Genomic DNA, 23,561 nt, shown 5'->3' on the forward strand with positions numbered 1-23,561 from the left:
AGGTCGACGCCATGCAGGGGTGTTTGGGGAGCGACTGCTTTCTACAGGAAGTCGCTCGTGGAGTCGGGCAGGCTCCGCAGACGGAGCGCGCTGGTTCAAGATGCGCGTTGGGGGATGCGAGATGCGAGATGGACGTCACGGTGGTCGCGAAACGATGGGCGAGTAGTGTTACGGCAGTTCCAGAGGCCGAGGTTGCGGGGGAGAGGAGCAAGAGGACAGGGAAGGGTCGGGCGATGGGAGAAGACGATGATGGGAGAGAGATGTTTGAGCGTCGAGGCGGCCGCGCCCTGCGAGGAATATGTGGTCGCGTGTCACGTGGGAATTGAGGTCCACGTCTGGCGTCGCACTGTGCTCTCGCCGCAGCGAGTCACGCCAGTCACAGTGCTAAGTAGCGCGCTAGCAATCACTTGGGACCAAGGCGAACCTTGGCTCTTTCATCCGGCCGTTGCGTGTTTCGCGTAGTCAACCGAGGACGCAAACAAACCTCAAGATTTGCCTGGCTTGATGCTAAATTACAACAACAAAGAGAGTCTTGTACCGTCCAAGTACGGGGTATTTCAAAGAAAATGCAATCACGCAACGCCTTTATCTCCTTGACGCCCCTTCCCGATGCCCGTCGTTCCGCCTCCCAAACTCGCCGTGTCCGTCCCTCGTTGAAGCATCAATCTAGAAGCGAGACATGTGCGCCGCGGAGTAAAGACTACTGCGCCCAGTGTGCATGGGATGCAGCGCCGTTGCAGGACGCTTGAGCCCCGGCACGATGGGGCTCCTCCGGTCCTCATCCACGTCGGCGTCACGCTCGACGTCGTGGTGAGCCTGGAAAGGGCCGCTGATCTGGGGTCTGGGCTTCTCACCATCGGGGCCCTTTTTCCAAAACATGGACACGAACTTGCTCCGCGTCTTCTCGTTTCGTAGGGACGTGTTGGTCCGCGTGCTGGTGGCGTAGTCGGGGAGCGCCTCGCGGTGGGAGTCGGCGAGCGAGCCGTCGGACCGGATGTCTCGCGAGGTGATGCCCTCCTTGCCGTCGCGCCACACCAGTGCGGCGAGGATGTTGATGATTCCGAACGTGATGGAGAGGATCGAGGACGCCAGGACGAGCTTGGCGAACTCGGGGCCCATGTTGTCGGGGTCGTAGGCAGGCCGGTTTAGGTTGCCGAGCATGTTGCAGCCGATGACGACCATGGCGAAACCGAGCCAGCCGAGCCCATGTTCCTTGGAGAGCACCGGCCACGTGCTGCGGAAGTAGTCTTTGATGATGCTGAGGAGCGGGGCCTCGGCGACGATGAGGACGATGCAGAGCATCGACGTGAAGAAGTGAGAGGCGCACTCGAAGACAAAGGTGTCGCGGCCCTTGTCGACCTTGATGATGAGGACCCAGCACGAGGCACCGACGGCGGCCAGCGTGACGATGGTGAGGACGCGCAGGGCCTGGAGGACGACCATGCCGATGCCTCGGAGAGAACCGAAGCTCATGCCCAACATGGTCGCGAGGGTCGCTGTGAGGCTGGTCAGACGCTTTGCCGCGGCGGGATTCATTGTGAAAAACTTACAGAGCAGAAGGCTAGGCGTCTCTTGACGGTGAAACTTATAGAAAATTGCTTGTGAATTTGAAGCTGACTAGCAGGCTTCGAGCGAGACGTAAAGACACGTCGAGGCAGTTGAGAAGGAACGTTGATGTTGGTGACGAGGATCCAGTCCTTGAGAAAGAGACGGGGGTGAAATGTACGCTGAAGGTGAATGCAAGGAAATAGTCGAGAGAGGAAAGAAAACGAAGGAAAAAAGACTATGGAAGGCGACTTATTGTTTGACCACTGCCATTGTCAACCACATGAATGGAGTTGCGGCGGCCACACCGCGTGGGCCCAGCACCGCTTCTTTAATACCAGCGCAGCCGCAAGACAAACGCCCAAGGAGCATGTGCCCAGTGAATGTAACCAGTTCCGACATGATGCCGACCCAAGTTGGAAAGATGCCTGCCCCGGCCTCAGGGTTGGACAACGGACGTCGTCTGAGCTCGGAGCGCGCCAGAATGGTGCCATGGGGCCCTCAACGGCCTGAAGCGGCGGCTCAGAGGTCCGGAGCAACGAGATCCAACCAGACCCTCGCAGCCATGCCATCGCAGACGCAGCGGCGAGGGCAGCGTGTTTCATGGCCGACCTGCCCGGTCGCGACGCACAGCGGCCACGGGCATGGTCCATGACCAGGCTGGCAAGGCATGCGCGCCTGAACTGGGAGGACTCACCGCGGCAAGGAAGCAGGCCCTGCTCGAGACCCAGGTAGTCAGGCGGCAGCAAACATGATCCAATCGCGGTGCCGTGGAGCTGAACGTCTGGGGAATGGCACGACGTTTGGGGCCGTGTCGTGCCTGTGCATCGATTGGGCGTGAGTGCGTGGGAGGTGTTTCAGCGACGAGGGCCGCTAGCCGCCATCAGATGGGCGCCTACGGATAGACGCAATCAATTACTGTGTTACTGTTGCGGCGACGGCGGCGCTTGATCTGATGAAAATTCAGGCACCTATTCTAGCTGCGATGGCTTGAGAACGGATTGTGGCCCTTTGGGCATGGGGTTCCATTTATGATGTTGCGCATGAACTTGTTTGCTGCAGGCCTACGGCTTGTTCCTGATCATGCCCGCCTTAGGTGGTGAGGCTGCCCGTCGCCTGTAACTCCCTGGGCGGAGACAAGCTGCGCAACCAGACAGATGCACGTGCAGGCGCAAATTATACTCTCCAATATGAGGGCACAAGCTGGTCCATCAGTCGACTTCATATTTTGACGACGCAGTCGTGCATGACCCGCCGCGCCTCGTGAACCAAGTCGGATACTCAGTAAGCCTTGACGAAGCCTCCAGCCCTACAGCTGGTATACTGCCCTAGGGAGCACCCAAAATATCGCGCTTAACGCCAGGGAACCAACAGCCTGGGTAGACAACTCGAACAGACGCACTGATCCGAAGCCAGGCCATGCACCCTGCGCTCGACGGTGACACGGCGTCTGCTCGTCCCCTTCATTTGCTCCGCGCGCGCCTGTGTGCCGAGGCTTACCGCCCAGTGGCCATCCCGTGCCGAGCGCGCATTATGGTAGTGACGCCTTGACGTTCCAAAATAGTAGCAGACGGCAGACGACATTCCAGCGGCCCGCGACCCTTCGAGGTTCGCGAAAGTGGCCGTGGAGCACAGCGCCGACGGTGGCGGCCGCTTTCAGGGCCCGGCGGAGGAGCCCCTAGGCGGTGGGACTGGACCGGGACGGCGAACATGGCGGGCAGGCGGGCATAGATAGCCAGGTCACAGTCCCAGAGTCGAGCCCCTCCAGGCTGCCCGGAGGTGCGCTGCTGGACGGGCACCTGCTGGAGGGCACCGCCACGCTGACGCCCCATTGGCTCCCGTCCCCGCCGCTTGGTAGGTAAACCTCTCATCAAGCCGGCCCCGCGACGGGCCTCGCCCGCCCACGGCCACGCTCAGCTTTTTCGCCCTCGCCGCTCCCACCTCACCGTCCGTCTCCTCGCACCAGCAGGTCGCAAACTCGCTCATCACCGAACCAAGCCCCCCCAACAAACCGCTCTCTCGCCTCGCTCGAAGCATCTCCCAATCCGCACACATCATGGCCCGCGGCAACCAGCGTGACCAGGCTCGTGCCAAGGCCCAGAAGGCCGCGTCCTCTGTTGTAAGTCGCTCTCCTTGTCGCTCTCGCGCGACAGCCGATCGAACCCCCCTTCCCACCGCCCGCTCCCGCGCCTCCTTTCCCTTCCACGCCCCGTCGTCCACCATATGTGTCTCCCTGAGCATGCACGATAGAGGTGCTGCAGACGCTGACTGACGTTGATGCGCGACTGCAGAAATCCAAGAACAACATGAGCGGCACCGAGTTTGCCAAGGCAAAGGAGGCGGCCGCCGACATTATGCGCCAGAAGCAGGCTGCTGGTACGACCGCCCCCTGTCCCTCCCGCTGCTTCCCAGCCTTCATCGGTTCCATCGTCTGTGCCCGTCACTAAACTCGAAATATGTAGCCGAGGCCAAGAAGGCGGCCGAGGCGGGAAAGAAATAGCCGGGCCAGCCAGAGACTCGCATCAGCCACTGCGCGCCGAGGGGCGACCGATCGAGCGTTCATCAGCCAGCGACGACGACGACTGCACGACTCAACTGATACGGCGGCAACGGCAGCGGACGAGCGATTCCTTCGAGCGGTCCACGAGCAAGTCCGGGGGACTCTTCATTTACAAACGACACTGGATAGCGCTGGCGAAACGGAGGTGCATGGGTATGAGCTGCGCTTTTGGGGCCATACAGTAGGCGTTTTTAATACACACAATTCCCGTGACGGCTCCGTGATGTACGATGGCGCTTCCGCGTCGGCTCGACGACTTGCAACCAAGGTCTGGTCCCTCCTCTGCTCAAGCATAGGTCACGCCATATCTCCAGGCACGCGGATGCTCTCTCCTCTCAGACTATTCCATTATTTGCATCGAGAAACTAAAATACGAACCAGTCATATGTAGTACGTATACACCCGTCGTCCGTTGGGGGACGCTGAGCAGGGCCGTCCAGGCAACCTGTCAAAGGAAAATAAAATTTGTCACACGGACACCAACTGCGCTCTATGCAATGGCCCCACCCAGGCCGCTGTTCTCTCCCTCATTACTTCATCGGAGCTATGTTGAGGGGCAGAGCACCTGCGAGCAGTGAGTGTCAGCATCTTGTCTGTGATCCGAGAGTGTCAGGGTACTCACCTCCCATGCCGCCGAAGGAGCCGATGCCTTGGTTTTGGGCGGGGAATGCGCCGGACGAGCAAGTGACGACGCAGCTGCAGCTACCATCGGGGTTGACGGTGCCCTGGCCGGGGGTCACGGAGCCGTTGTTGCCAGCGTTGTTGTTGTTCCCGCCACCGTTGCCGCCAGTTGCCTCCGGCGCGGCGGCAGATGTGCTCACGCTGGCCGGAGGAGGGCTGGCCGTGTTGGAGCCGTTGCCGCCTGCGATGGGTGCCGCCTGGCCGGTGCCGTTCTGCGCGATGGCCGCGGCCTGGAACTGCGCATGCGTCTTCTCAGCAGTAGGGTTCAGGGAGAAGGCCATGCCCTTGCCGCAGTGGCCCTTTTGCTTGCAGTAGAACCCTAAAGGGGGTGTCAGTTTTCGTCTCTTCGCCTGAGCGTGTCTCGAATCCTCGTCGGTGACTTACACGTTGCCTCGGTGGTCATGACTTGCATGGCGACCCGCGGCGGCGGCGAGACCGTGCCGTTGGGGTTGGGCACGAAGCCCGAGTCCATGCCGCCGGCCAGGGCCACGCAGGGCTTGGCAAACGACGACTGCGTCACGCTGTGACTCTGCTGGCCGAATTCAAAGACAATCATGTCGCCGACCGGGACGTTGCTGAGCTCTTGCGGCTGGAAGGTCAGGCCGCCGGCCCCGCCGACCTTGACCGTGTGCGTGGCCCGGGCCTCGGCCGGCTTGGTCTCCTGGCCACCGCCACCGGCGGTAACCGTCTTGGTGACGGTGACGGCCTGGTTGATGGTCGTGGTGGGAGCGCCGCCTCCCGGGTTGGCCCAGATGATGATGACCTCGGTGCGCGAGTTGACGGTGATGCCCGCGCCCCTCATGCCTTCGATGACCTTGACGCCACGCTCGTCGAGGATGTCGACGCCCGTCTCCTCGTCGAGGGACTCGATCTCAGACCGAGGGTGGTGCACGTCACGGACCCTGCGGGCGAGTGCCAGTGGCGCGAGAGCCAGGCTCAGTGTCGTCGAGAACTTCATGGCGGAGTTTGTGTCTGGCGCCGGGTATATGTCGTGTCGTGAATCTCGTGAACTATCCGGCAATGGGATGCCTTTCAAAGGGTATCAAAGCGCGTTTATGTCCGTCGAGGCGAGGGCCTGCTCGTTACAAGAAGTGAAAGAGACGAGAGAGAGAAAAAAGAGAGACGGGGAGATGGCGCGGTCTAGCAACGAAACATCCGAGAGGGAGAGAGCGAGAGGATTGGGGAAACAGAAACCACGAGACCCAGAAACGAGCGGAGGCAGGCGGCAAAGATATATCGAGCCCCTCGACGGGCGGCCTGCTCAGCCTCCAGGATGCCTCCGTCCGGTGTCGTCCCATGTTTCCCGGCCCCCTTGGCCGCGATGCTTCCAGCCCCTGGACGAACCATGCCAAGGTCGGCGGCACCCCTTCGTCGTGGCGCCTCCGTGTCGACTCTCGAGACGCCCGTGCTTGCCGGTTGATCAAGTCATTTCGGGGTGGTGGCCATCCGGCCTCGCGGCGGGTGCGGCGCCGTGTAAGCCCAAGGGACGGCGGGGAGGATTCTGTGACAGGTCTGTCTCACGTCGCGTTTGGAGTTGCTCCCTAGGATCCTGGTCGCTTCCTAAACGGGCAACGGGCGACACTGTCGGGTCCTTGATGCTGTGGTTCTGGCGCAAGTCTTGAGTTGCAGTGAATAGTCTTGACAATGAAAAAAAAAACGTTTCTGTCAAAGCCTATGATGGATCTTGCGGGTTTTCAGTCTCTTTGGCACCTCTCATAGGGTGTAGCGATGGTCTATGTGCTGGTGGTGATGGTTGCTGGTTGTTGGAGACCTCCGCCAGCAGCCATTGTAAGCCAAAGGGCAGAAGCGCCGCAGCCACAAGGCATTCCGCAACATGGCTCTCGGCCGGCCGCCTAGCCAGTCACTTCAGGCAAATTGGTAAAATCCCGTGGCTGGGCTTGAGCAGCTCGCACTTGTAGTGCCGTCCACCTGAACGTGCTACGATGGCCTGCGCGTGGGGCGCCCGCCTGGCTCGAGCTCGGCCGTGAAGAAGGGCGTGGCTCAAACCGCCAAAGCCGCTGATGAAACACGGCCTCCTGCGCATCGTGTCGACGCCACAGAAAAGCACTGCCCGCGGCTTCTTCCCTCGCGGTCGCACCAGCGCGCGTCCTCATCTTGGCTTTTTCGGCCGAATTGCAATGCCCCTCTTGGCGCGACTCTCCGCAACTCTATCGGCGGCCGTCTGGCAGGCTGGCTTGAGTCTGGACGACAGCTTGGCTTCCTGGGGGACCAGCGGACTTGGCGGCGTTATGATTTCGTTGGTTCGTGACATTTCACTCAAAGAGGTCGGCATGAATACATCTTCCAGGTGGGTTATTTTGCGTAGTATTTTGGTGTTTCCGGCATGGAGTGGCCTTCGCTCCCGCGGGAATGCTCTGCGCCGATTTGCAGGCCCCGAGGTCCCGTTGTGCCGGCCATCCGAGCCCGACGTACAAATGAGTCGATTACAGGCCGTACTCCATCTTTCAGCTGTACGGACTTCGGATGCTAGTTGAAGCCGTCAGATCCCTTCACCTTGTCCTGGTTCGGCACCATGCTCACCGAATACTTGCGTGTGAAACCATGTTCGGACCGTCCAAAGAGCCACCAGAGACAAGTCCGCAATCTCGGCACAGCTGCTGCAATATAATAGCGACCGTCGCTGCCCCAGCGCCGTTCATCCGTAGCTGGGTTGTTGCCGGCGCCTGGGCTCTTACACACGCGCGGCACGGGGTATCGGCGAGGCGGTTCCATCCTCGACATGGTGCAACACCCCGTGTCGCGAAATCCCACCACCCGTCTTCGTCGCCGGCTGAAGATGCGATGACTCGGCATGTCTTGGCAATTCGTCTTGCGTGCGGGTTCATGCCTTCTTGTCGTGTGCAGCCTCGCTGGTCTTGGACCAAATCGTAGTCTCGCGAGAATCCATGGGTTGCCTGGCAGGCGTTTGCGGCTGCAGACTGTGCCAGTACTACTCTTGATGCTGCTGCTGCGACTTCTGCTGTCCCTCGTACAGACCTGTGTAGTATCCTGCATAGTACCACGCCATCATGAGCCTCTTGAGGGATTCGTCCTGGACTGGAGGCCTCGTCAGCAAACCGTTCTCGTCGCGGCGTGCCGCGCATCAAACGTCCTACGCCTTGGCGGGGCTTCCTGCTTCGACTTACTTGAACCCATGACGGCCTGTGGTGGGAATGCGACTGGAACTTGGTTTGTTCCGTCGTGCAGTGCCGGATCTGCCTTGCCGGCCCTCGCGTCCTATCCTGTGTCAGGATCTTCCGATAATGCACATCAACGCCCTCGGATCGGAGACCAAGAAACATGATCGCCCTCGATTCGCGCAGTGGAGGCAGCGAGCTCACCTTTCCCGACTTCTCGTCACTCACGGACATGGCCTCGCCTTCCTCGTCATCAGGCAGCGCCGACGCCTTCTGGTCACCAACATGATTGCCGATTTCTGATGCCGTAGCCTTGGCTCTAGATGCCATGTCAGCTTCAGAGCTATGCATCGCGAGGCATGCAGGTCTTGCCCACCTCGATGACTCCTCAGCAATAAGATCTTTGACACTGCCGCCTTTTGCGTGGATGCTGTGGTATTTCTGGCCAGACTTAGTAACTGCATCAGGGCTTTTGGGCACAGCTCGCACCTTGTACTCCTCTAGAGCTTCATTCCAGGAGTCGACGAGAGCAGAGTCGTCCCAAACTGCTTTGTCGTCCATCTGATTGGCGTCGCGGCCGCGAGTGGCTGACGACCCGCTAGCTTGTCTCTTTGTCGTTCTTGACTACTGAGGCAGCGGCCCGTTGACGCTCGAGGAAGGTCAGGTCAGCCTTTCCAGGCTCCCTATCAGCAAGGCGTGTGTGAGAGCTGAGGCGGTCCAGTCATTCGTCGATACGCAGAAAGAGTGAGTGGTGAAGCTCCCGCTCAGTTGAGGCTACCAGCCGTGAGGAGTTCCAATACTGCCCACAGTGGTCCCTGGAGCTGGCAGCCCGCTAAAGTTGGACGACCCCACCAACGGCGCCGCTGGACAGCAGACACCCCTCACCGCTCTCCATCCAGGACGGCAGAATCTTAATTTTTTTGCTCCATGCATCAGTGAGGCTGGTCGATCATCTTCCCAGCGCACAACACCGCGACATTGACAAAATGGCGCCCGAACTCAGAAAGCGAAAAGGTTTGACTCCAGCGCTGTATCCAATTGCCATGCGCTGACCCCTCGCAGCTGCTCCCGACGCTCAAAAGAGCAACGGAGCCGCGACCAAGGCCGTGGAGAAGCAGACCAAGACGAAGCGCAAGGGTAAGACGAAGTGCTGCACCGCTGTAATGTTGTCGCATTGGCTAACGGTCTATCGTGCAGCTGCCGAGGATGCTTCCCCTGTGTCCCTGAAGAAGCAAAAGCCGACGAAGAAGACGGAAGTCGCGGAGAAGCCCAAGAAGGCAGACAAGGCCGCGAAGGCGGGAAAGCCCAAGAAGGCCGCCAAGCCGGCGCCGGTCGAGGAAAAGGTCGAGGACGAGCAGGCCGACGACAACTCAGAATCGGAGGAGCAGCAAGAGGATGGCGGCGTTCTCCTGTTGGCTGACGAGCTGGACTCGGAGGACGAGGAGGGCGCGGACGAGGCGGCCGATTTCAAGCCCGGGCAAGACGTGGGCAAGGTCCCGGCCATCTCTAAGGAGGTCATGAAGGCTGCCAAGGCGCCGACGGGCGAGCGCGGCGTCATCTACATCGGCCGCATCCCCCATGGTTTCTACGAGCACGAGATGCGGCAGTACCTGACGCAGTTCGGCCCCATCACCCGGCTCCGCCTGTCGCGCAACAAGAAGACGGGCGCCAGCAAACACTTTGCGTTTGTCGAGTTCGAGGAGGAGACGACAGCCGAGATCGTCGCCAAGACCATGGACAACTACCTGCTGTTCGGCCACATCCTCAAGGTCAAGGTGGTGCCCAAGAGCCAGATCCACGAGGACCTCTTCAAGGGAGCCAACCGGAGGTTCAAGAAGGTGCCTTGGAACAAGATGGCGGGCCAGAAGCTGGCCAGGCCGCTCACCGAGTCTGCCTGGGCGTCCAAGATGGACAGGGAGCGTGAGAGCCGCGCCAAGAGGGCCGAGAAGCTCAAGGCCCTGGGCTACGAGTTCGAGGCGCCCGCGCTCAAGGACGTGCCGGCGCCGGTGCCCATCGAGAACGGCGAGGCCGAGGCCAAGCCCATTGAGGCTGCTCCGGTGGCCGATGAGGCCGAGAAGGAGGCAGAGGTGGAGGAGCCGGAAGCCGAGGTCAAGACGATATCTGCGCCCAAGCCCAAGGCGACCAAGGCGAAGACCTCAAAAGCCGGGAAGGGGAAAAAGTCAAAGGCCTAATGGGCGCTCTGTAATTCAAGCACAATCTATAGTCGGCGCATGCGGCGTATTTCATTCTTCACTGTTACGAGATGCGGCAGGGCCACGAAATTTTCTTTTTTGACTTTGCATGTACGCGCATAAGCGAACCCAGAGCACTCACGGAGAGTAAGGAGCAAGCAATGGGATTATGAAAGGCGAGACGATCTGCTTCGCACCAGATTGTGAACAAGCTACGGGAGTTGTGATCCAGTTCAATAGCGTGGCAGCGAAGGTGATTGTAAGATGAAGAGAAGGAAAAGGGAAAGTTGGCACCGCGGCGTCGGCGAGACAAATTTGACGGGGGTCCAGCGCTCTGACTAATCGCTGTGCCCACTGTCAAACGACGCCCGAAGCCCACTGGCAGACGCAACACGAGCGACATCTTGTCAAGCGAGCGCAAGCCCGTGTCACAACCCTACGAGGTGAAGAGGGAATCTCCAAGCGCCGTGGTTGGGATTTGTGGACGGTGGGCCGTCCATGTCGTGGTCGTGTGAAGAGGTTTCGACGTTTACCTGCAACTGTGCAGCATGTGTGTGACGGGCTTCGTATCCAGTTCCGGGCAGGTTCTGAGTTTCGGTGACGGGCTGTGCAGTGGCCACTTGCAGCGCTCTCAGACGGCATCGTGCCACGAAGACATTACTTCCAGGAGCGGCATCCAGCCCAAGCGCCTCGTCACGAACACACGCCTGCATGAACGGGGTCATTCGCGCAACAGCAAAGCCCATCAATTGATTGCAACAGGCGCGTGGAATAGACGTGTGCGACCACATGCATTTTCTGAAACCGTCATCGCTGAGGTGACGACGCCGGAGCCTTGGCCACTGCACGTCTGCCGCTGAGAGAGTCGCTCCAGCACTCGACAGTGGACACCAACCTTGGGGCGCTCGGGTGTGGTTCGTGGCCGCACGCTAAAGCTCCACGTTCCACTTGCGTTCTTTGGCCGTCAGTGTAGGCCTTTGTCGTCCCGCTGAGCCTCACCTCGCTTCCCGCACCGAACGACCCTCACCTCGACAGACGCAAGGGGGCAAGCAACCATTGCATTGCCAACGACGCGCACCGGGCGGCCACCACGCGCACCGATGAGGCTCCTCTAGTCACCGCCAACCTCCCGCACGCGATCCCCAGACATGTCGTCGACGGCGGCCACGGAGCCGACCCAGGCGGCGTCCAGTCCAGGTAGGCCACGCCAGCGTCGGACCCCCCATTGACCACGTACCTCAGGTGCTCACGCACGCGCAGCGCCCAAGAAGAAGGCCAACAAGAAGAAAAAGGGCGCCAACAAGACAAAGGAGCCCCTGCAGGCCGGCAACGGCGACGCCCGCAGCCCTGTCGACAGCGAGGAACCGCCCAACAACGTCGACGGCGGCGGCGACGACGACGAGCCCGAGTCGCCAACGCAGGTCAGCATTATTCTCCTTCGCAGCCTCCCTCCCCGCTGCCCGCCCGCCCGCCCGCCCCCTGTCCGTGACCTGTCGCTGACCGATGCTCCTGCAGGACGGCCCCACGACGGACGCGACGACCACCAAGCCCGAACCCACCGGCAACGGCCACGTCGTTGAACCGTCCAACGACGGCGCCGACTCAGACCCCACGGCCAAGCTCGATGCCATGGGCAAGGAACGCGAGGCCCTGCGCGCAGAGGTCGAGCAGCTCCGCAAGCAGCTCGAGGGCATCCAGGAGACGCACGAGCAGGAGACGTCGCAGCTGCGGGCCGACCTCGAGGAGAGCAACGGCGCCAAGGAGCACGCCGAGGAGCAGTACCAGAACCTGCTCGGCCGCGTCGAGAAGATCAAGGAGTCCCTGAGCGACAGGCTCAAGCGCGACAAGGCGGAGCTCGAGGAGGCGAGGGAGCGCATCGACGAGCTCGAGGCCCAGAATGAGCAGCTCCAGGCCGCGGCCCAGGCGACGGGCGACGAGCTCGACAAGATCAAGGACGAGCTGCAGGACGCGACGCGCGAGCTGACCACGCTGCGCAGCCGCAACAACCTGTCGGCGCACAACTGGCACAAGGAGAAGGAGGAGCTGACGCGGACGGTCCAGCACCTCAAGGACGAGGTGGCGCAGACGTCCAACGCCATGGGCGAGTGGGAGGTGCTCGCCATGGAGGAGCGCTCCATCAAGGAGAGCCTGGCGGACAAGGTCTCGGAGCTCGAGGAGCAGGTCGCCACGCTGCGGCAGGGCTACGAGGGCGCGGCCGCCGAGCGCCAGAGCCAGGCGACGCTCGTCGACAACCTGCAAAACGCCCTGCGCGAGATCCAAGAAGCCCGCAAGAGGGAGCTGCGCGAAATGGTGGAGACGACCGAGTCGCAGCTCCAGGCGCAAAAGAGGCTCGTCCAGGACGCCGAGTCGCGCCGGGCCGAGGCCGAGGGTGTCAAGGAGGAGCTCTCCAAGGAGCTCGAGCGCACGGCGCCGTTCGAGAAGGAGGTCAAGGAGAAGAACCTCCTGATAGGCAAGCTGAGACACGAGGCCATTGTGCTCAACGACCACTTGACCAAGGCGCTGCGCTACCTGAAGAAGACGAAACCAGAAGACAACGTCGATAGGTAAGATGCAACCCGCTTCCCCCCGCCAGCCTCGCATAGGCGATGATGAGGCGAGCCGCCCGCTGACCGTCCCCCGCAGACAAGTTATTACGAACCACCTCCTCCACTTCCTCACCCTCGACCGCGGCGACGCCAAGCGCTTCCAGGTCTTGCAGGTCATGGCCGGCTACCTCAACTGGACCGACGAGCAGCGCGAGCAGGCCGGCCTCGCGCGGCCCGGCGGCTCGGGCGGCAGCCTCCGCCTGCCCATGTCGCCCTTTCACCGCACGCCGAGCTCGCCGTCCCTCAGCGCGGATCTCTTCTCGGAGCCCACGTCAGCCAAGGACAGGGAGTCGCTCGCGGAGCTGTGGGCCGGGTTCCTGGAGCGCAGCGCGCAGGAGGGCTCCGGCGAGCCACCCGTCCCGCCGTCTCGCAAGGACAGCACGAGCAGCGCCGCGACGGGGACGGGCACGGGGCGGTCCGACTCGCGGCCGTGAAGAGGGGTGGACAGTGAGAGGTGCTATACTTGGCTAGGCGTATCTGCATTGTGTACGGCGCAAGATTCTGCGTGTTTGCGACGGGAGAACATGTCGCGCCGCCTCGATGGCGAATGACCAGAGTAATGAATAGATGTCTCGGAAGGATATGCCTCTGACTTGGATGCAGTGCATGTAGGATACGTTGCATGCAATCACTTGGTAGCTCAGCGGTTCAGAGACGTGACCAAGCTTCACGTTACGGAAGCTTCAAATACCAGTCTATGTCTATATGCGCCTTGTCCTTTTCAAATTACAAAAAACATCATCAGATGGTGCCGTCTGCGGAATCCTGCCGCAGCTGCTCCAGCACGCTGTGGGCGTACATGTCGGCGTCCCTAGAGATGGCCTGAATGTCGATTCTGTTTGTGAGCGCATCGTTGACGCCCTCAATAACCTCGCGTTCCTCCATGACGTCGCGCATGAGGCGCACCTCGTGCGTCCAGTAGGCGTGGGACCGGGCGCGCAGGTCCTCGTCCCGCAGCGCCGTATTCTTGATGATGCCGACGGCGCTCATCCTGCTCTTGGCGGCAGCCACGGCGCGGGCCGCGTTGTCGACGCGCTCGGCGGGCGAGGGCAGCTGCGCAAAGGCGCGGTTCGTAGCGGACAGGTACAGCAAGCCCGCGAGCATGGCGTCGAGCCCCGCGAGGGTGACGAGGCGCGCGGCGCGGGTGCGCCAGAAGAAGAAGTCGACCTCGGAGAGGCGCAGGGCGCGCGCGTTGGCCTGGTAGTTGTAGGAGCTGACGAGGTAGACGTCGAGGGCGGCGACGACGGACGCGGCGACGACGGCGAGGCGGCGCCACTGCGCGCCGGGCTTGCCCGTCAGCGAGGGGCTCGTGACGACGGCGAGGGCGACGAGGTTGGCGAGGTGCGGCGCAAGCAGCGCGGGGAGCGCATAGTAGAAGTACGTCCTTGGCTCGTCGGCGGCGCAGAACGGGCAGTCGGCGAGCACCTCGGGCCCAAACTGCAGGTAGAGCAGGCGGCTCTCGAGGTTTACGAAGCGAGCCCTGAGGGCCTCGTCGGTGGGGGTGAGGGACGCCGGCGCCGAGGGGTCACGGCTGCGGAGGGCGGCGCCGACGCGGGCGAAGAGCACGTCGACGGGGATCTGGAGGCGGCTCTGGGTGGCGGCGAAGAGGTTCTCGGGTGCGAAGACGGGGAGGGCCTTGACGAGGAAGGCGGCGGCGAGGCCGAGCAGGAGGGCGACGGCGAGGCGCGCGTTGGGCGGCACGGGGCGCAGGGGCAGGTCGGCGGCGCGGGAGGCGTCACGAACGGAGCGGTACCAGGAGATGGCCTTGGGGAGGAGGACGGGGCCGAAGAAGAGGAGGAGGGAGCGGATGCTGCGAGGCGCGCGCGCGCGTTAGCAGTCGTGGGTAAACGTAGAGGGGTGGCAAGGGAAAGCATACGAATCCCAAGGGATCGCCATGGTGGCGGGCGGCGCGCGATACGGCGGAGGAGGAAGGGGGGCCGTCCGTCGGTGCTGGATCGTGGGAGCTGGCGATGTCGGGGACGGGATGTTGTCTCGAAGCTCGGGCGGGCCTTGGAGGAGGGACAATGGGCCGGAGTTGAGGACACGCCACGCCAGGTACCGCGCCTGCTCCAGTGGCAGGGCAGTGTGCACGTCAGGGACCAGGGGGGTTTTGGGTGCTGTAAGGCAGCGGCAGAGCACGGACCCGGTGGGGCGGTCGGGCTGGGCTGCTGGACGTGGCGCCGGGAAGCGCTGTGGGGCTTCGCCTCAGCGGCCCGGGCAGCTGCAAGCCGGGCGGGTGCGGGGGGGTAGGCCGGGCGGCGATGAAGCCGGCCCTGGTTCAATCGATGCCCCTTTACGAATCCGTGTCGCCTTGTCACTCACCTCTTCGGGACCTCTTTCCTTTAAAGATACAGGCTTTATAATTCCCTATCTTGGAGATTTGGCAGCGTACAGACCTAGGTGAAGGGCACACGAGGCAAGCAACCCGGTTGTTTGTCCAGATGGATCCTCATCGTCACGACTCGTGATACACAGCAAGAGAGCAGAGTCCAAACCGCCCGCTTGCAAACAACTCAAAACAGTAGGATAAAGCGCTCCTGATTGGAACCCGCTCCGCCCTCGGGCCCGAAAACAACGGCTTCGGACGCGAGCCGTCCCCGTAAGGCGGCAGAGCGTGCCGGCGCGACGGAGTCTCACGCGCCAAATCGGGAAACGGCCGCAGGCGCCTTCATCAGTCACCTCTCCACGATTGACGCCGCCCATCTATCGTGACGCGCGTTTGGGGACCTTGGTCGTAAGCGCATACTGATGAGCGCCGGCCCGGCTCTCGCTATCGTCAAATGTCCGAGTGAGGTGGTGTATCGGCGGCGCTGGGCAACCGCCGTGGTTTACGTAGCGGCTGGCGCGTCGTCAGCCATGGCTTGTAAGTTGAGCCCGAGTTGTAAGGCTAATGCGGATCCACTGTTGACGACAACTAGGATAATGCTACAGCATCTTGACCATGCTGGCTCACAAACAGACAGGCCATGTTGATATATAAGGCTGTTGGGCTGCAATGCTGTGACACCCACAAGACAGCCAACCAAGAAGCACTTCAGAGATCAACACGCAGGCAATTTGTAGGCAGCCCATCACTTCAACACACCACCACCTTCCACTTACACACAACCCTTCACGCATCACCATGGCGGCGGCGGCGGCGACTCCGCAACCACCCCACATGCACTTCCTCGCCGGCAAGAAAATCGTCGTCGCCGGCTGCGGCATGGCCGGCCTCTCCTTCGCCATCGCCCTGCGCCGGCTCTGGGACGGGGACCCGGCGTCGGCCCTCCTCCCCGCGCCCGAGCTGCTCCTCCTCGACCGCGACGGGCGCCGTATCGGCCCCGCCCGCGAGGGCTACTCGCTCTCCCTCAACGGCGTCGACGCCGACGGCGGGCTCGTTGCCTGCCGCGACCTCGGGCTGCTCGACGAGATGCTCGCCCGCGCCGTCACGGGCGTGGATGCGGACGGAGAGGGCGCCGGGTTCCGCATCTGGGAGGCGGCGGCCTGGCGGGAGTTGCTACGCGTCAACGCCGCGCCATACGGCGGCCTGCCCACGTCGGGGATTCGCATCACGAGGCGCCATGTCCGGGACGTGCTCATCGAGAGGGTCGAGCAGACCGACACCATCCACTGGCATCGGACGTGCACCGCGGCGGAGCGCCTCCCCAACGGCATGATCCGCGTGCACGTCTCGCCATCCTCGGGCGACAGTGACGGAGAGGCAGCGACGATAGAGGACTGCCATCTGCTCATCGCCGCCGACGGCGCGCACAGCAAGATTCGCGCCAGCTTCCGGCCCGGCGACAGCCTCCGCTACGCCGGCGCCGTGCAGCTCGGCGGCGTGGGCCGCTTCCCCAAGGGCCTCCCGCCGCCCCTCACCCGGAACTGGGGCATGGTGCTCACGGGCGAAGGCGCTGCGTGCTTCTTCTCCCCCGTTGACAGCACCGGCGTAGTCTGGGCGCTGAGCCAGCTCGAGCCCGAGGACGCACGCCCTACGCCCTACGACCGCATGTCCGCCACGGCCTTTGCAGCGCTCAAGGACGAGGCCCTCACCACGGGACGCGCCATCTCAGAGCCGTTTGCCAGCATCGTGCGCGCCACGGAGCAGGACACGTCGTTTGTGCTGCCCGCGCGGGACCTGGAGCCGTTTGGCCATGCGGGCGATGCGTCCCTCCGCGGCGTGGTGTTCCTCGGCGACAGCAACCACGCTGTCAGTCCGTTTGCCGGCAACGGCGCCAACATGGCCCTCAAGGATGGATGGGACCTCGCCAGTCGGCTGTGCGCGGCGGGCTCGCTCGACGAGGCAGTGGCTGCGTACGACGCGCTGGCACTCCCTCGGGCGCGACAGACGCTCAAGACATCGCACGACCGCATCGCCATGGGACACTGGACGGGGGTGCGGTATTGGGGGTTCAGGGTCGCGCTGTGGTTTGGTAGCTGGTTCATGTGGCTGGCTGGCCGGTAGACGGGCCGTGACGAGGACTCTTGCAGTGTTTAAGATGTTGTTGGCCGTAATGATACCCCCCTTCTTCAATGTTCTCGTCTGCAGTCTACGCGAGGCGCCACGGTCGGCGGAACCGCAGAGGCCTACTCAGCCGGTGGCGTCTCGGGGAGATCCTCAAACTCGTCAGGCAACGGCTCTCCCTCGATCCACGCGCAGATGCCCCTGGCAAACAGCTCCGGGAACTGCAAGTTCCACGGGTGCACCGCCTCCCTGACGATGGCAGCCCTGCTCTCCGCGCATCCCGCCTTGAGCGCCGCGCCCAGCCTCCTCGTCGCCTCGACGTCCTCCATCTTCCCGCCCGTCACGGCCAGCGCCCTGACCGACACCGCCCGCAGCGCATCCAGCTTCAGAAGGGCGATACTACCAAACACCTCCCTGACCAGCGCCCCGCGCGCGTTGCGCCTGATCTCGCGGCGCGCGCCGTCCGGCACCGTCAGCCCCTGCGCCCTCCACGCCGCGTCGTTGACCCAGTCGGCGAGCCACACGGGCAGCATGCCGTGCGCGGCCTGCAGCGCGACCAGCACGCCGGGGTACCGCGCCGCCCACATGCGCCAGCCCGCGAAGGGGCCGCAGCCGGAGCCGAAGACGGAGCGAGCGAGGGAAGGGTACGCGCGCGCCGTCTCGACGGCCACGAAGCCGCCCATGGAGAGGCCGACGAGGTGGGCGACGCCACGGTGCGCGCGCCGGCGGATCAGGGCGGCGACACGCTCAGCCTGTGCGGGGATGGTGCACGGCGAAAGGGCCGCCGAGGAGGAGTGTCCGGGGAGGTCCGGCACGAGGAGGTGGTAGGCGCTGAGGTGCGGCCAGACGAGCTCCCATTCGAAGTGCGAGCTGCCGAGGCCGTGCAGGAGGACGACCGTGTCGGGCTGGGAGTCGTTGAGCGAGAGGTGCCAGAGCTCGTCTGCGTCTGGGGGCTGCTGCTGCTGCTGCTGCTGCTGCTGTATCGCGGCGTCGCCTTGCGAGGGCGTGTCTGCGTTCTTGGCATCACTCATGACGTAGAGTCCGTAGGCGGCCTCAATCTCACTACTCTTTCACACAGGGACTTGAGGGTCAGGATTCATGAGCAGGGAGAGGGCGCCGCGGTCGACGCGGCGAGAGAGAAATGTTCAGCTGTACGAAGTACGAGGGGCGCATCTTGGCGAAACGCTTCAAGCAGGTCAAGGTCCATTCGTCATCACCCAAGTAAATAGAGCGACTAGGGTCGCGTCGCGGACGACCGGCAAATGGTCCAAGGAGGTTGCTCCGTCCAATGTCGTCGGCAGGGCGGAGTCAGTAGCTGGAGTCAGTTGGAGGTGCGGCAGAGCCCGCCGCTCAGGCCATGCCCGCCATGCTGCCGTGCTGGTTCATGCGAGACGGCCAGTGGGGCTAGGTGGCTGAGTGTGGGGCGCTGTCCGCCATAATATCCTGCCCACCAAAAAAATCCTCTCGCCAACCTTTTCCTCCTCCTTCACCTCGCAGCAGCCGCGCCGGCAGCTTGCTCTCACCAGCATCGTCGCCCTCGCAGACATCGACAACTCACTTCCATGATAGAACTAATAGACCATCACTCGTCGTCATCGTCCCGCAGCCCCCCTCAGTCCCCGTGACGCGCGCACACGCATTGGCACTTTCGAAGCTTTGGCGATCTCTACCCCGTGGTCGCTAGAGTCAATATGTTGCCTAGAAGAAGCCCAAATGACCCTGCCAAGGGTCTTTCTCTATCGTGTTACAAAGTCTCAGCGTCAAGCAATGAGGAACTTTGCGTCAAATTAAGGGAGATACATATATTGCGCCCCGGTGCCCAATGCTCGTATAATGTAGTAGTAGTACCCTCGCCCCGTGCGACATAGCCCTGGATGTTTTCACAGCTCCTTCTTCTCCGACGTCCCGGCCGGCACGGCCACCTTCTTCCGGCCGCCGCTCGGCGTCTTGGCCTGCTCCTTCTCCTTGACGCCGCCCTCGGCCGTCTTGCGGCTGAACAGGGCTGTCCACGCAAACACCAGCACCTCGGACACGAGCGTGATGAAGCCCGAGCACGCGAGCTGCCACGACGGCGCGCTCACGCTGCCCAGCGGCGCGCGCGGGAACGAGATGATCCACTCGGCGTAGTACGGGAACCAGCCGTATGGTAGCCAGAACATGGGCTCCTTGCCGTACCAGAAGGGCAGGAAATATTGCGGCGCCTTGGTCAGCAGCATCCGCAGCGCCGTGAGGTAGTTGTCGAACTTGCTCCGCGATGCCTCGAGGCCCTTTTCTGCAAGCCGCCGGCGTCAGCATCGTCCTGTATCGTATGAAGCGGTAGAAAATCAACGTACTCGCGGCGTCGAGCTGCTCAAGCAGCTTGTCGTGCTGTCGTCGCAGCTTGGCCCATTTCGCAAACTCGTCCTGGCTGCTCGTTGCGTTGAGCTCGTGCCGCACGCGGAGGTACTCCGCCTGGAGCTTGCGCTGCTCGGCCGCGGCCTTGGACGTCGACACGGGGAGGTAGTTGATCAGTGTCCAGAGCTATACATCTCGGTCAGCGTTCTGGTTTGCGGTCCGATCCCGCGAGGGTAGCCGGGTTCGGGGCACGCACGAGGTTGTTGATCTGGGCGGCGCCGATGGCGTTGATGACGTGCGCCAGCAGCTCTATGGCGAAAATAACAAACAAGAGGGTCGACATCTTGGCGCCGTCTTGGGGGGGAGAGACGGAGAGGTCGAACTTGGATGACGGCGGTTGAGCTGGCACTTGAGTGGCATCGTGGGGTCCGGCTGCGCCGTCTTGTTGGAGCTGTCTTGTTGGCTGGCGCTGATGACATAACCCACCTTGGTGAACTTCCCACTCCACCACGGCCAACTCAACTTACCCGGGAGCCACATTGAACACATAGATACGCACATCAAGTCGTTATTCAGTCGTTCCAAATGTCCCGGGCGCTCGACAAGGGCGTCAAGGCGGCACTCAAGAATGGCAATCACGAGAGGGTCTTTGATGAAATCTCCTCGGCCCTGGTGCAGACGCACAGCTCCCTCCTCGAGATAGAGCTGCTGGGCCAAAGCCACATCCCTGATGCAGACACGACAGTACTTCAAGACGGCAATGCCATCGCGATACCCAAGTTGCGGCTCGTGCAAGCATTCATCGTCGCCCGGCAGATATTAAAGGAGCACATACGCCATGCGGGAAAGGGGACGGAGGACAGGGTGCTGAGAGCCACTGCCACCATTCTTCTCATGGACGCCGAGCACCTCACAGCAGCCAACACTCGGAAACGCCTCATATCCGACCCCAGTCTGAAGCCCGCACATGCCAGAGAACTGATTAGCAAGGATAAATACCTTATCGACAGCTTATTGACCAGTCGACTTCACCGACACACCAAGTCTCCTGTTCTCTGGAGCCACCGCCGATGGCTCACGACGCAGCTCAGTAAGCTAGATATGACGCAGGACGTTGCAGCAGACATACGCGACGTCGTCTTCGTGTCAGCAGAGCGACACCCCCGCAACTACTACGCCTGGTGCCACGCTCGACAGCTTGTCGCGCTCTCCTCGACGCGCAAAGCACCGAAGCTTGCATTGGATGGGCCGTCGCTGGTAATGGACACGAAGCGCTGGTGCTTCAGTCACCACGACGATGTCTCTGGGTGGATGTTTCTCACGTTCCTGCTCAGAAGATGGCCAGAAGAGGCAGCGGGTGTATTCAGCGAGACGCTGCAGCTTGCAGAGTCGTTCCATTGGCGAAACGAGTCGGTCTGGTACTTTCTCCGCAACATGGTCGCCGGTGGGACGGTGGACGCAGCGCGCGAACTGCAGTTTGAGACTACGAGAAGCACACTACGGACAGGCACGCAAGATGGAAGCCCCGAAAGGAGAACCCTCGACCAGGCCGCGAGCTGGGTCAAGTCAGGGGGGCGAGGCTAACGCTCTCGTGGAATACCCCTTGCATTTGGCACTTACACGTGCCTGGTCAAACCCTGAACGAGGCCATCGTCTGTCTAGTCAATACGAGAAAAGAGCCTTGCTTTGATGTTGCCCAGGAATCGGCACGTGTTGATTGGGTGCTCGGAATCTCTTCAGCCACGCCTGGAGGGAGGAATGCTGTCGGCTGTCCGGTCAAGGGGCGACATTCCGAGGCATGGGGGCCGTCAAGTCTGCGGTGGCCATGGCAATGCTTAGCACGCACGCCGACTGATAACACGAAGGTCTAGATCAGAACTATGGGTGCATCTCCGCTCAAAGTAAATCTCAGTGCTCCAGAGCAATGGTGAATACTATGCTCTAGTCCTCGCTCTAAGTCTATGATAGCCTGGGGTGTCTCGACCCATAGGAGGACCGCCGCTCCGCCGCCGTCATCATGCTAAAGCTTCGTCGTCCCAGCCGATGTGTCGTTTGGACGCACCTTGTTAGCCCACTCCCCGTCAATCGTAATCTGCTCCGTCCTCGACTTCTTGTTCCAATATTTTTCAAAGTCGGCCTTGTTCCGTCGCCACCGCGCCATTTCGTCCCCGAGAAACGCGGTGATGGCGTCCGCACACTCGGTCACCTTTTCCATCGCGACGAGGTGGCCGCAGTCGAGAACAACCTCCTTGACGCGACCGGCGCCAGTTCCGCCACTGCCTCCCACTCCCGTCCCCGTTCGTGCCATCTTGGCCTGCCGCTGTGCCGGCGGCGACAGGTCTGACTTGTCGCCAAAGACGTAAAGAGTGCTGGGCCGCAGCTCTGGCAGGCGCTGGAAGACGTGGAGCGGCTCGGGCCGGTAGAATGGGTACCCGGGATACTCTTCGTCGGCCGCGGGATCCTTGTCGAGGTACTCCTCCCCGGGAACGCCCCGGTACGTAGGCCGAAGGAAAGTAAACAGCTCTTGGTGCTTCGAGGTTGTAAGCGTGACGCGCTCATCTTTTGCCGCGGCACCCTCAGCAGGATAGAGCTCCGTAGGGGCTTGACGGAGGCCGTACTCTATCCAGCGGTCGAGGACTCGAGGATCCCACGACTGGAAAAACTTGCTCCCCTTGAATCGTGTCGCGGCGGCATCCGTTGACGGCCAGACATCGCGACGCGGCGTGGACGCCATCGCAGGGGCAATGCTGCCGTTTGGTTCCTGGATGACGGGGTCGAGAAGCACAAGGGATGTGAGCAAGCGTGGATGGGCAAGGGACAAGAGCGATCTGCTGTCGGGTTAGCAAGGGCCAGGAGAGGAGTTGGGGGTCTCATACAACTGAGTGCCGCCCATGCTGTGGCCAATGCCCACAATCGGGTGTGGGATAGAGTCTTGCTTTTGGTTGATGAGATTCATCAGGTCTCTCGCGTGGTCGGACCAGCTCGCTGCGTGACGCCGGTCAGTGGCTGGGACAAAACGGTGGTAACATTGAAGACGGGTCACCAACGGTCGTTTCCGAGAATCTTTTCGTTGAGGACACCCGACTGCCCCTGATTCCATATGTCCGCGATGAAGATGGAGCGGATGCGGAAGCCAGCCTGAGACGTCCGCCGATGTATCTCCTCCCAAAGCGGTTCATACAATTCCTATTGTCCTCGTTAGAGTTTGCAAAGCAGGGACTTGCGGGGCCTCTGTCTCTGACCTTGGGGAACCCGTTCGCGTGAGCCCCGATGATTGTAACATCGCCGGGCTTCGGCGTGGGGTTGTCCAGCGGAATATACTGCTTCACCGCCAGCCTGGGAGTGTCGGAGTCGCCATGCGCAGTCGCCGCGACATACTCCCTGGTATGGCATCCCGTGACGGTATGCTCAACCACGCGGAAAGACGACGCCATTCTTCTCACTGTATATCGCTGTCCAAGCTGCACCGCAGAGCCCAATCGACTACTCTTGCCGAGCTGGAAGACTGCGCGAGTGCTCCGTATCATGGCTGTCGTCGACTGACCGCCGGCGATGAGACGGCGTCAAAGGGCGTAGTAGAATGTCGACTTGCGGCACCGTCGTCAAGAGACCTCGGCTTCGACCGGGAATATCGCCCGCCGGCATTGACTCGACGCCACTCCAATGGCACACGCTGGAGTGGAGAAGCGGATATCGAGGTTATCGATGAAGAGGTCGCTTTGCAACGGGTCGTGGACGGCATGAGCCTCGGTTTCGGAAATAAGCAGGGTAATAAATGCCGTTCTTGGCCTTCTTGTCATGTCGCACAGGCGTGACGAGACGTTGCCCTTGTGTGTCTCTGAGGCCGAGATCCCAGAAGACGGCATCTCTGCCTCTCGGCGGCCCTTTCACATGCCGCCTTTCACTTGGCAGCCCAGCTCGCCTCGCCAGCTCGCCGTCTCCCCGTCCTTCCTGCGACTTGCGGCACAAGGCTCGCAATCGATGGCGAGGAACCCCCTCCCCTGTCGCCCCTCCCCGCGAAGACCCATGTTAAACTGTATTTCCGTCGCCTACTCTGGC

At 62.0% G+C, this 23,561-nt stretch overlaps 12 protein-coding genes across 12 annotated transcripts; 5 read left to right on the forward strand and 7 right to left on the reverse strand.

Moving 5' to 3' along the window:
• Positions 1–666: 666 nt before the first annotated feature.
• Positions 667–1,536, reverse strand: PLICBS_007428 (uncharacterized protein; the record flags this gene model as incomplete). The annotated part of the gene is made up of 1 exon (XM_018320860.2): positions 667–1,536. One exon carries the CDS (start codon positions 1,534–1,536, stop codon positions 667–669), a length of 870 nt encoding a protein of 289 aa, XP_018180757.2.
• Positions 1,537–3,601: 2,065 nt separating this feature from the next.
• PLICBS_007429 (uncharacterized protein) lies at positions 3,602–4,045 on the forward strand (the record flags this gene model as incomplete). The annotated part of the gene is made up of 3 exons (XM_018320862.1): positions 3,602–3,664; positions 3,837–3,921; positions 4,008–4,045. The coding sequence occupies 3 exons, from the start codon at positions 3,602–3,604 to the stop codon at positions 4,043–4,045; spliced, it is 186 nt and encodes a 61-aa protein (XP_018180759.1).
• A 590-nt stretch (positions 4,046–4,635) lies between these two features.
• Positions 4,636–5,744, reverse strand: PLICBS_007430 (uncharacterized protein; the record flags this gene model as incomplete). The annotated part of the gene is made up of 3 exons (XM_018320863.2): positions 4,636–4,670; positions 4,728–5,105; positions 5,171–5,744. The coding sequence occupies 3 exons, from the start codon at positions 5,742–5,744 to the stop codon at positions 4,636–4,638; spliced, it is 987 nt and encodes a 328-aa protein (XP_018180760.1).
• Positions 5,745–7,736: 1,992 nt separating this feature from the next.
• PLICBS_007431 (uncharacterized protein) lies at positions 7,737–8,484 on the reverse strand (the record flags this gene model as incomplete). Its single annotated transcript, XM_065601169.1, has 4 exons — positions 7,737–7,843; positions 7,933–8,023; positions 8,128–8,242; positions 8,300–8,484. The coding sequence occupies 4 exons, from the start codon at positions 8,482–8,484 to the stop codon at positions 7,737–7,739; spliced, it is 498 nt and encodes a 165-aa protein (XP_065457241.1).
• Positions 8,485–8,909: 425 nt separating this feature from the next.
• PLICBS_007432 (uncharacterized protein) lies at positions 8,910–10,115 on the forward strand (the record flags this gene model as incomplete). The annotated part of the gene is made up of 3 exons (XM_018320867.2): positions 8,910–8,937; positions 8,986–9,060; positions 9,121–10,115. 3 exons carry the CDS (start codon positions 8,910–8,912, stop codon positions 10,113–10,115), a joined length of 1,098 nt encoding a protein of 365 aa, XP_018180764.2.
• A 1,148-nt stretch (positions 10,116–11,263) lies between these two features.
• Positions 11,264–13,155, forward strand: PLICBS_007433 (uncharacterized protein; the record flags this gene model as incomplete). Its single annotated transcript, XM_065601170.1, has 4 exons — positions 11,264–11,312; positions 11,376–11,536; positions 11,631–12,679; positions 12,759–13,155. The coding sequence occupies 4 exons, from the start codon at positions 11,264–11,266 to the stop codon at positions 13,153–13,155; spliced, it is 1,656 nt and encodes a 551-aa protein (XP_065457242.1).
• A 307-nt stretch (positions 13,156–13,462) lies between these two features.
• PLICBS_007434 (uncharacterized protein) lies at positions 13,463–14,617 on the reverse strand (the record flags this gene model as incomplete). Its single annotated transcript, XM_018320869.2, has 2 exons — positions 13,463–14,531; positions 14,598–14,617. The coding sequence occupies 2 exons, from the start codon at positions 14,615–14,617 to the stop codon at positions 13,463–13,465; spliced, it is 1,089 nt and encodes a 362-aa protein (XP_018180766.2).
• Positions 14,618–15,845: 1,228 nt separating this feature from the next.
• Positions 15,846–17,168, forward strand: PLICBS_007435 (uncharacterized protein; the record flags this gene model as incomplete). Its single annotated transcript, XM_018320870.2, has 1 exon — positions 15,846–17,168. The coding sequence occupies one exon, from the start codon at positions 15,846–15,848 to the stop codon at positions 17,166–17,168; it is 1,323 nt and encodes a 440-aa protein (XP_018180767.2).
• Positions 17,169–17,290: 122 nt separating this feature from the next.
• Positions 17,291–18,199, reverse strand: PLICBS_007436 (uncharacterized protein; the record flags this gene model as incomplete). The annotated part of the gene is made up of 1 exon (XM_018320871.2): positions 17,291–18,199. The coding sequence occupies one exon, from the start codon at positions 18,197–18,199 to the stop codon at positions 17,291–17,293; it is 909 nt and encodes a 302-aa protein (XP_018180768.2).
• Positions 18,200–19,048: 849 nt separating this feature from the next.
• On the reverse strand, positions 19,049–19,845 carry PLICBS_007437 (GET complex subunit get1; the record flags this gene model as incomplete). Its single annotated transcript, XM_018320872.2, has 3 exons — positions 19,049–19,440; positions 19,502–19,688; positions 19,759–19,845. 3 exons carry the CDS (start codon positions 19,843–19,845, stop codon positions 19,049–19,051), a joined length of 666 nt encoding a protein of 221 aa, XP_018180769.2.
• Positions 19,846–20,087: 242 nt separating this feature from the next.
• Positions 20,088–21,086, forward strand: PLICBS_007438 (uncharacterized protein; the record flags this gene model as incomplete). Its single annotated transcript, XM_018320873.2, has 1 exon — positions 20,088–21,086. The coding sequence occupies one exon, from the start codon at positions 20,088–20,090 to the stop codon at positions 21,084–21,086; it is 999 nt and encodes a 332-aa protein (XP_018180770.2).
• Positions 21,087–21,522: 436 nt separating this feature from the next.
• Positions 21,523–22,936, reverse strand: PLICBS_007439 (uncharacterized protein; the record flags this gene model as incomplete). Its single annotated transcript, XM_018320874.1, has 4 exons — positions 21,523–22,330; positions 22,379–22,487; positions 22,550–22,688; positions 22,745–22,936. 4 exons carry the CDS (start codon positions 22,934–22,936, stop codon positions 21,523–21,525), a joined length of 1,248 nt encoding a protein of 415 aa, XP_018180771.1.
• Between the last annotated feature and the right edge of the window lie 625 nt (positions 22,937–23,561).

Source organism: Purpureocillium lilacinum (assembly GCF_023168085.1).
Source record: "Purpureocillium lilacinum CBS 284.36 DNA, scaffold_5, whole genome shotgun sequence".
NCBI lineage: Eukaryota > Fungi > Ascomycota > Sordariomycetes > Hypocreales > Ophiocordycipitaceae > Purpureocillium > Purpureocillium lilacinum.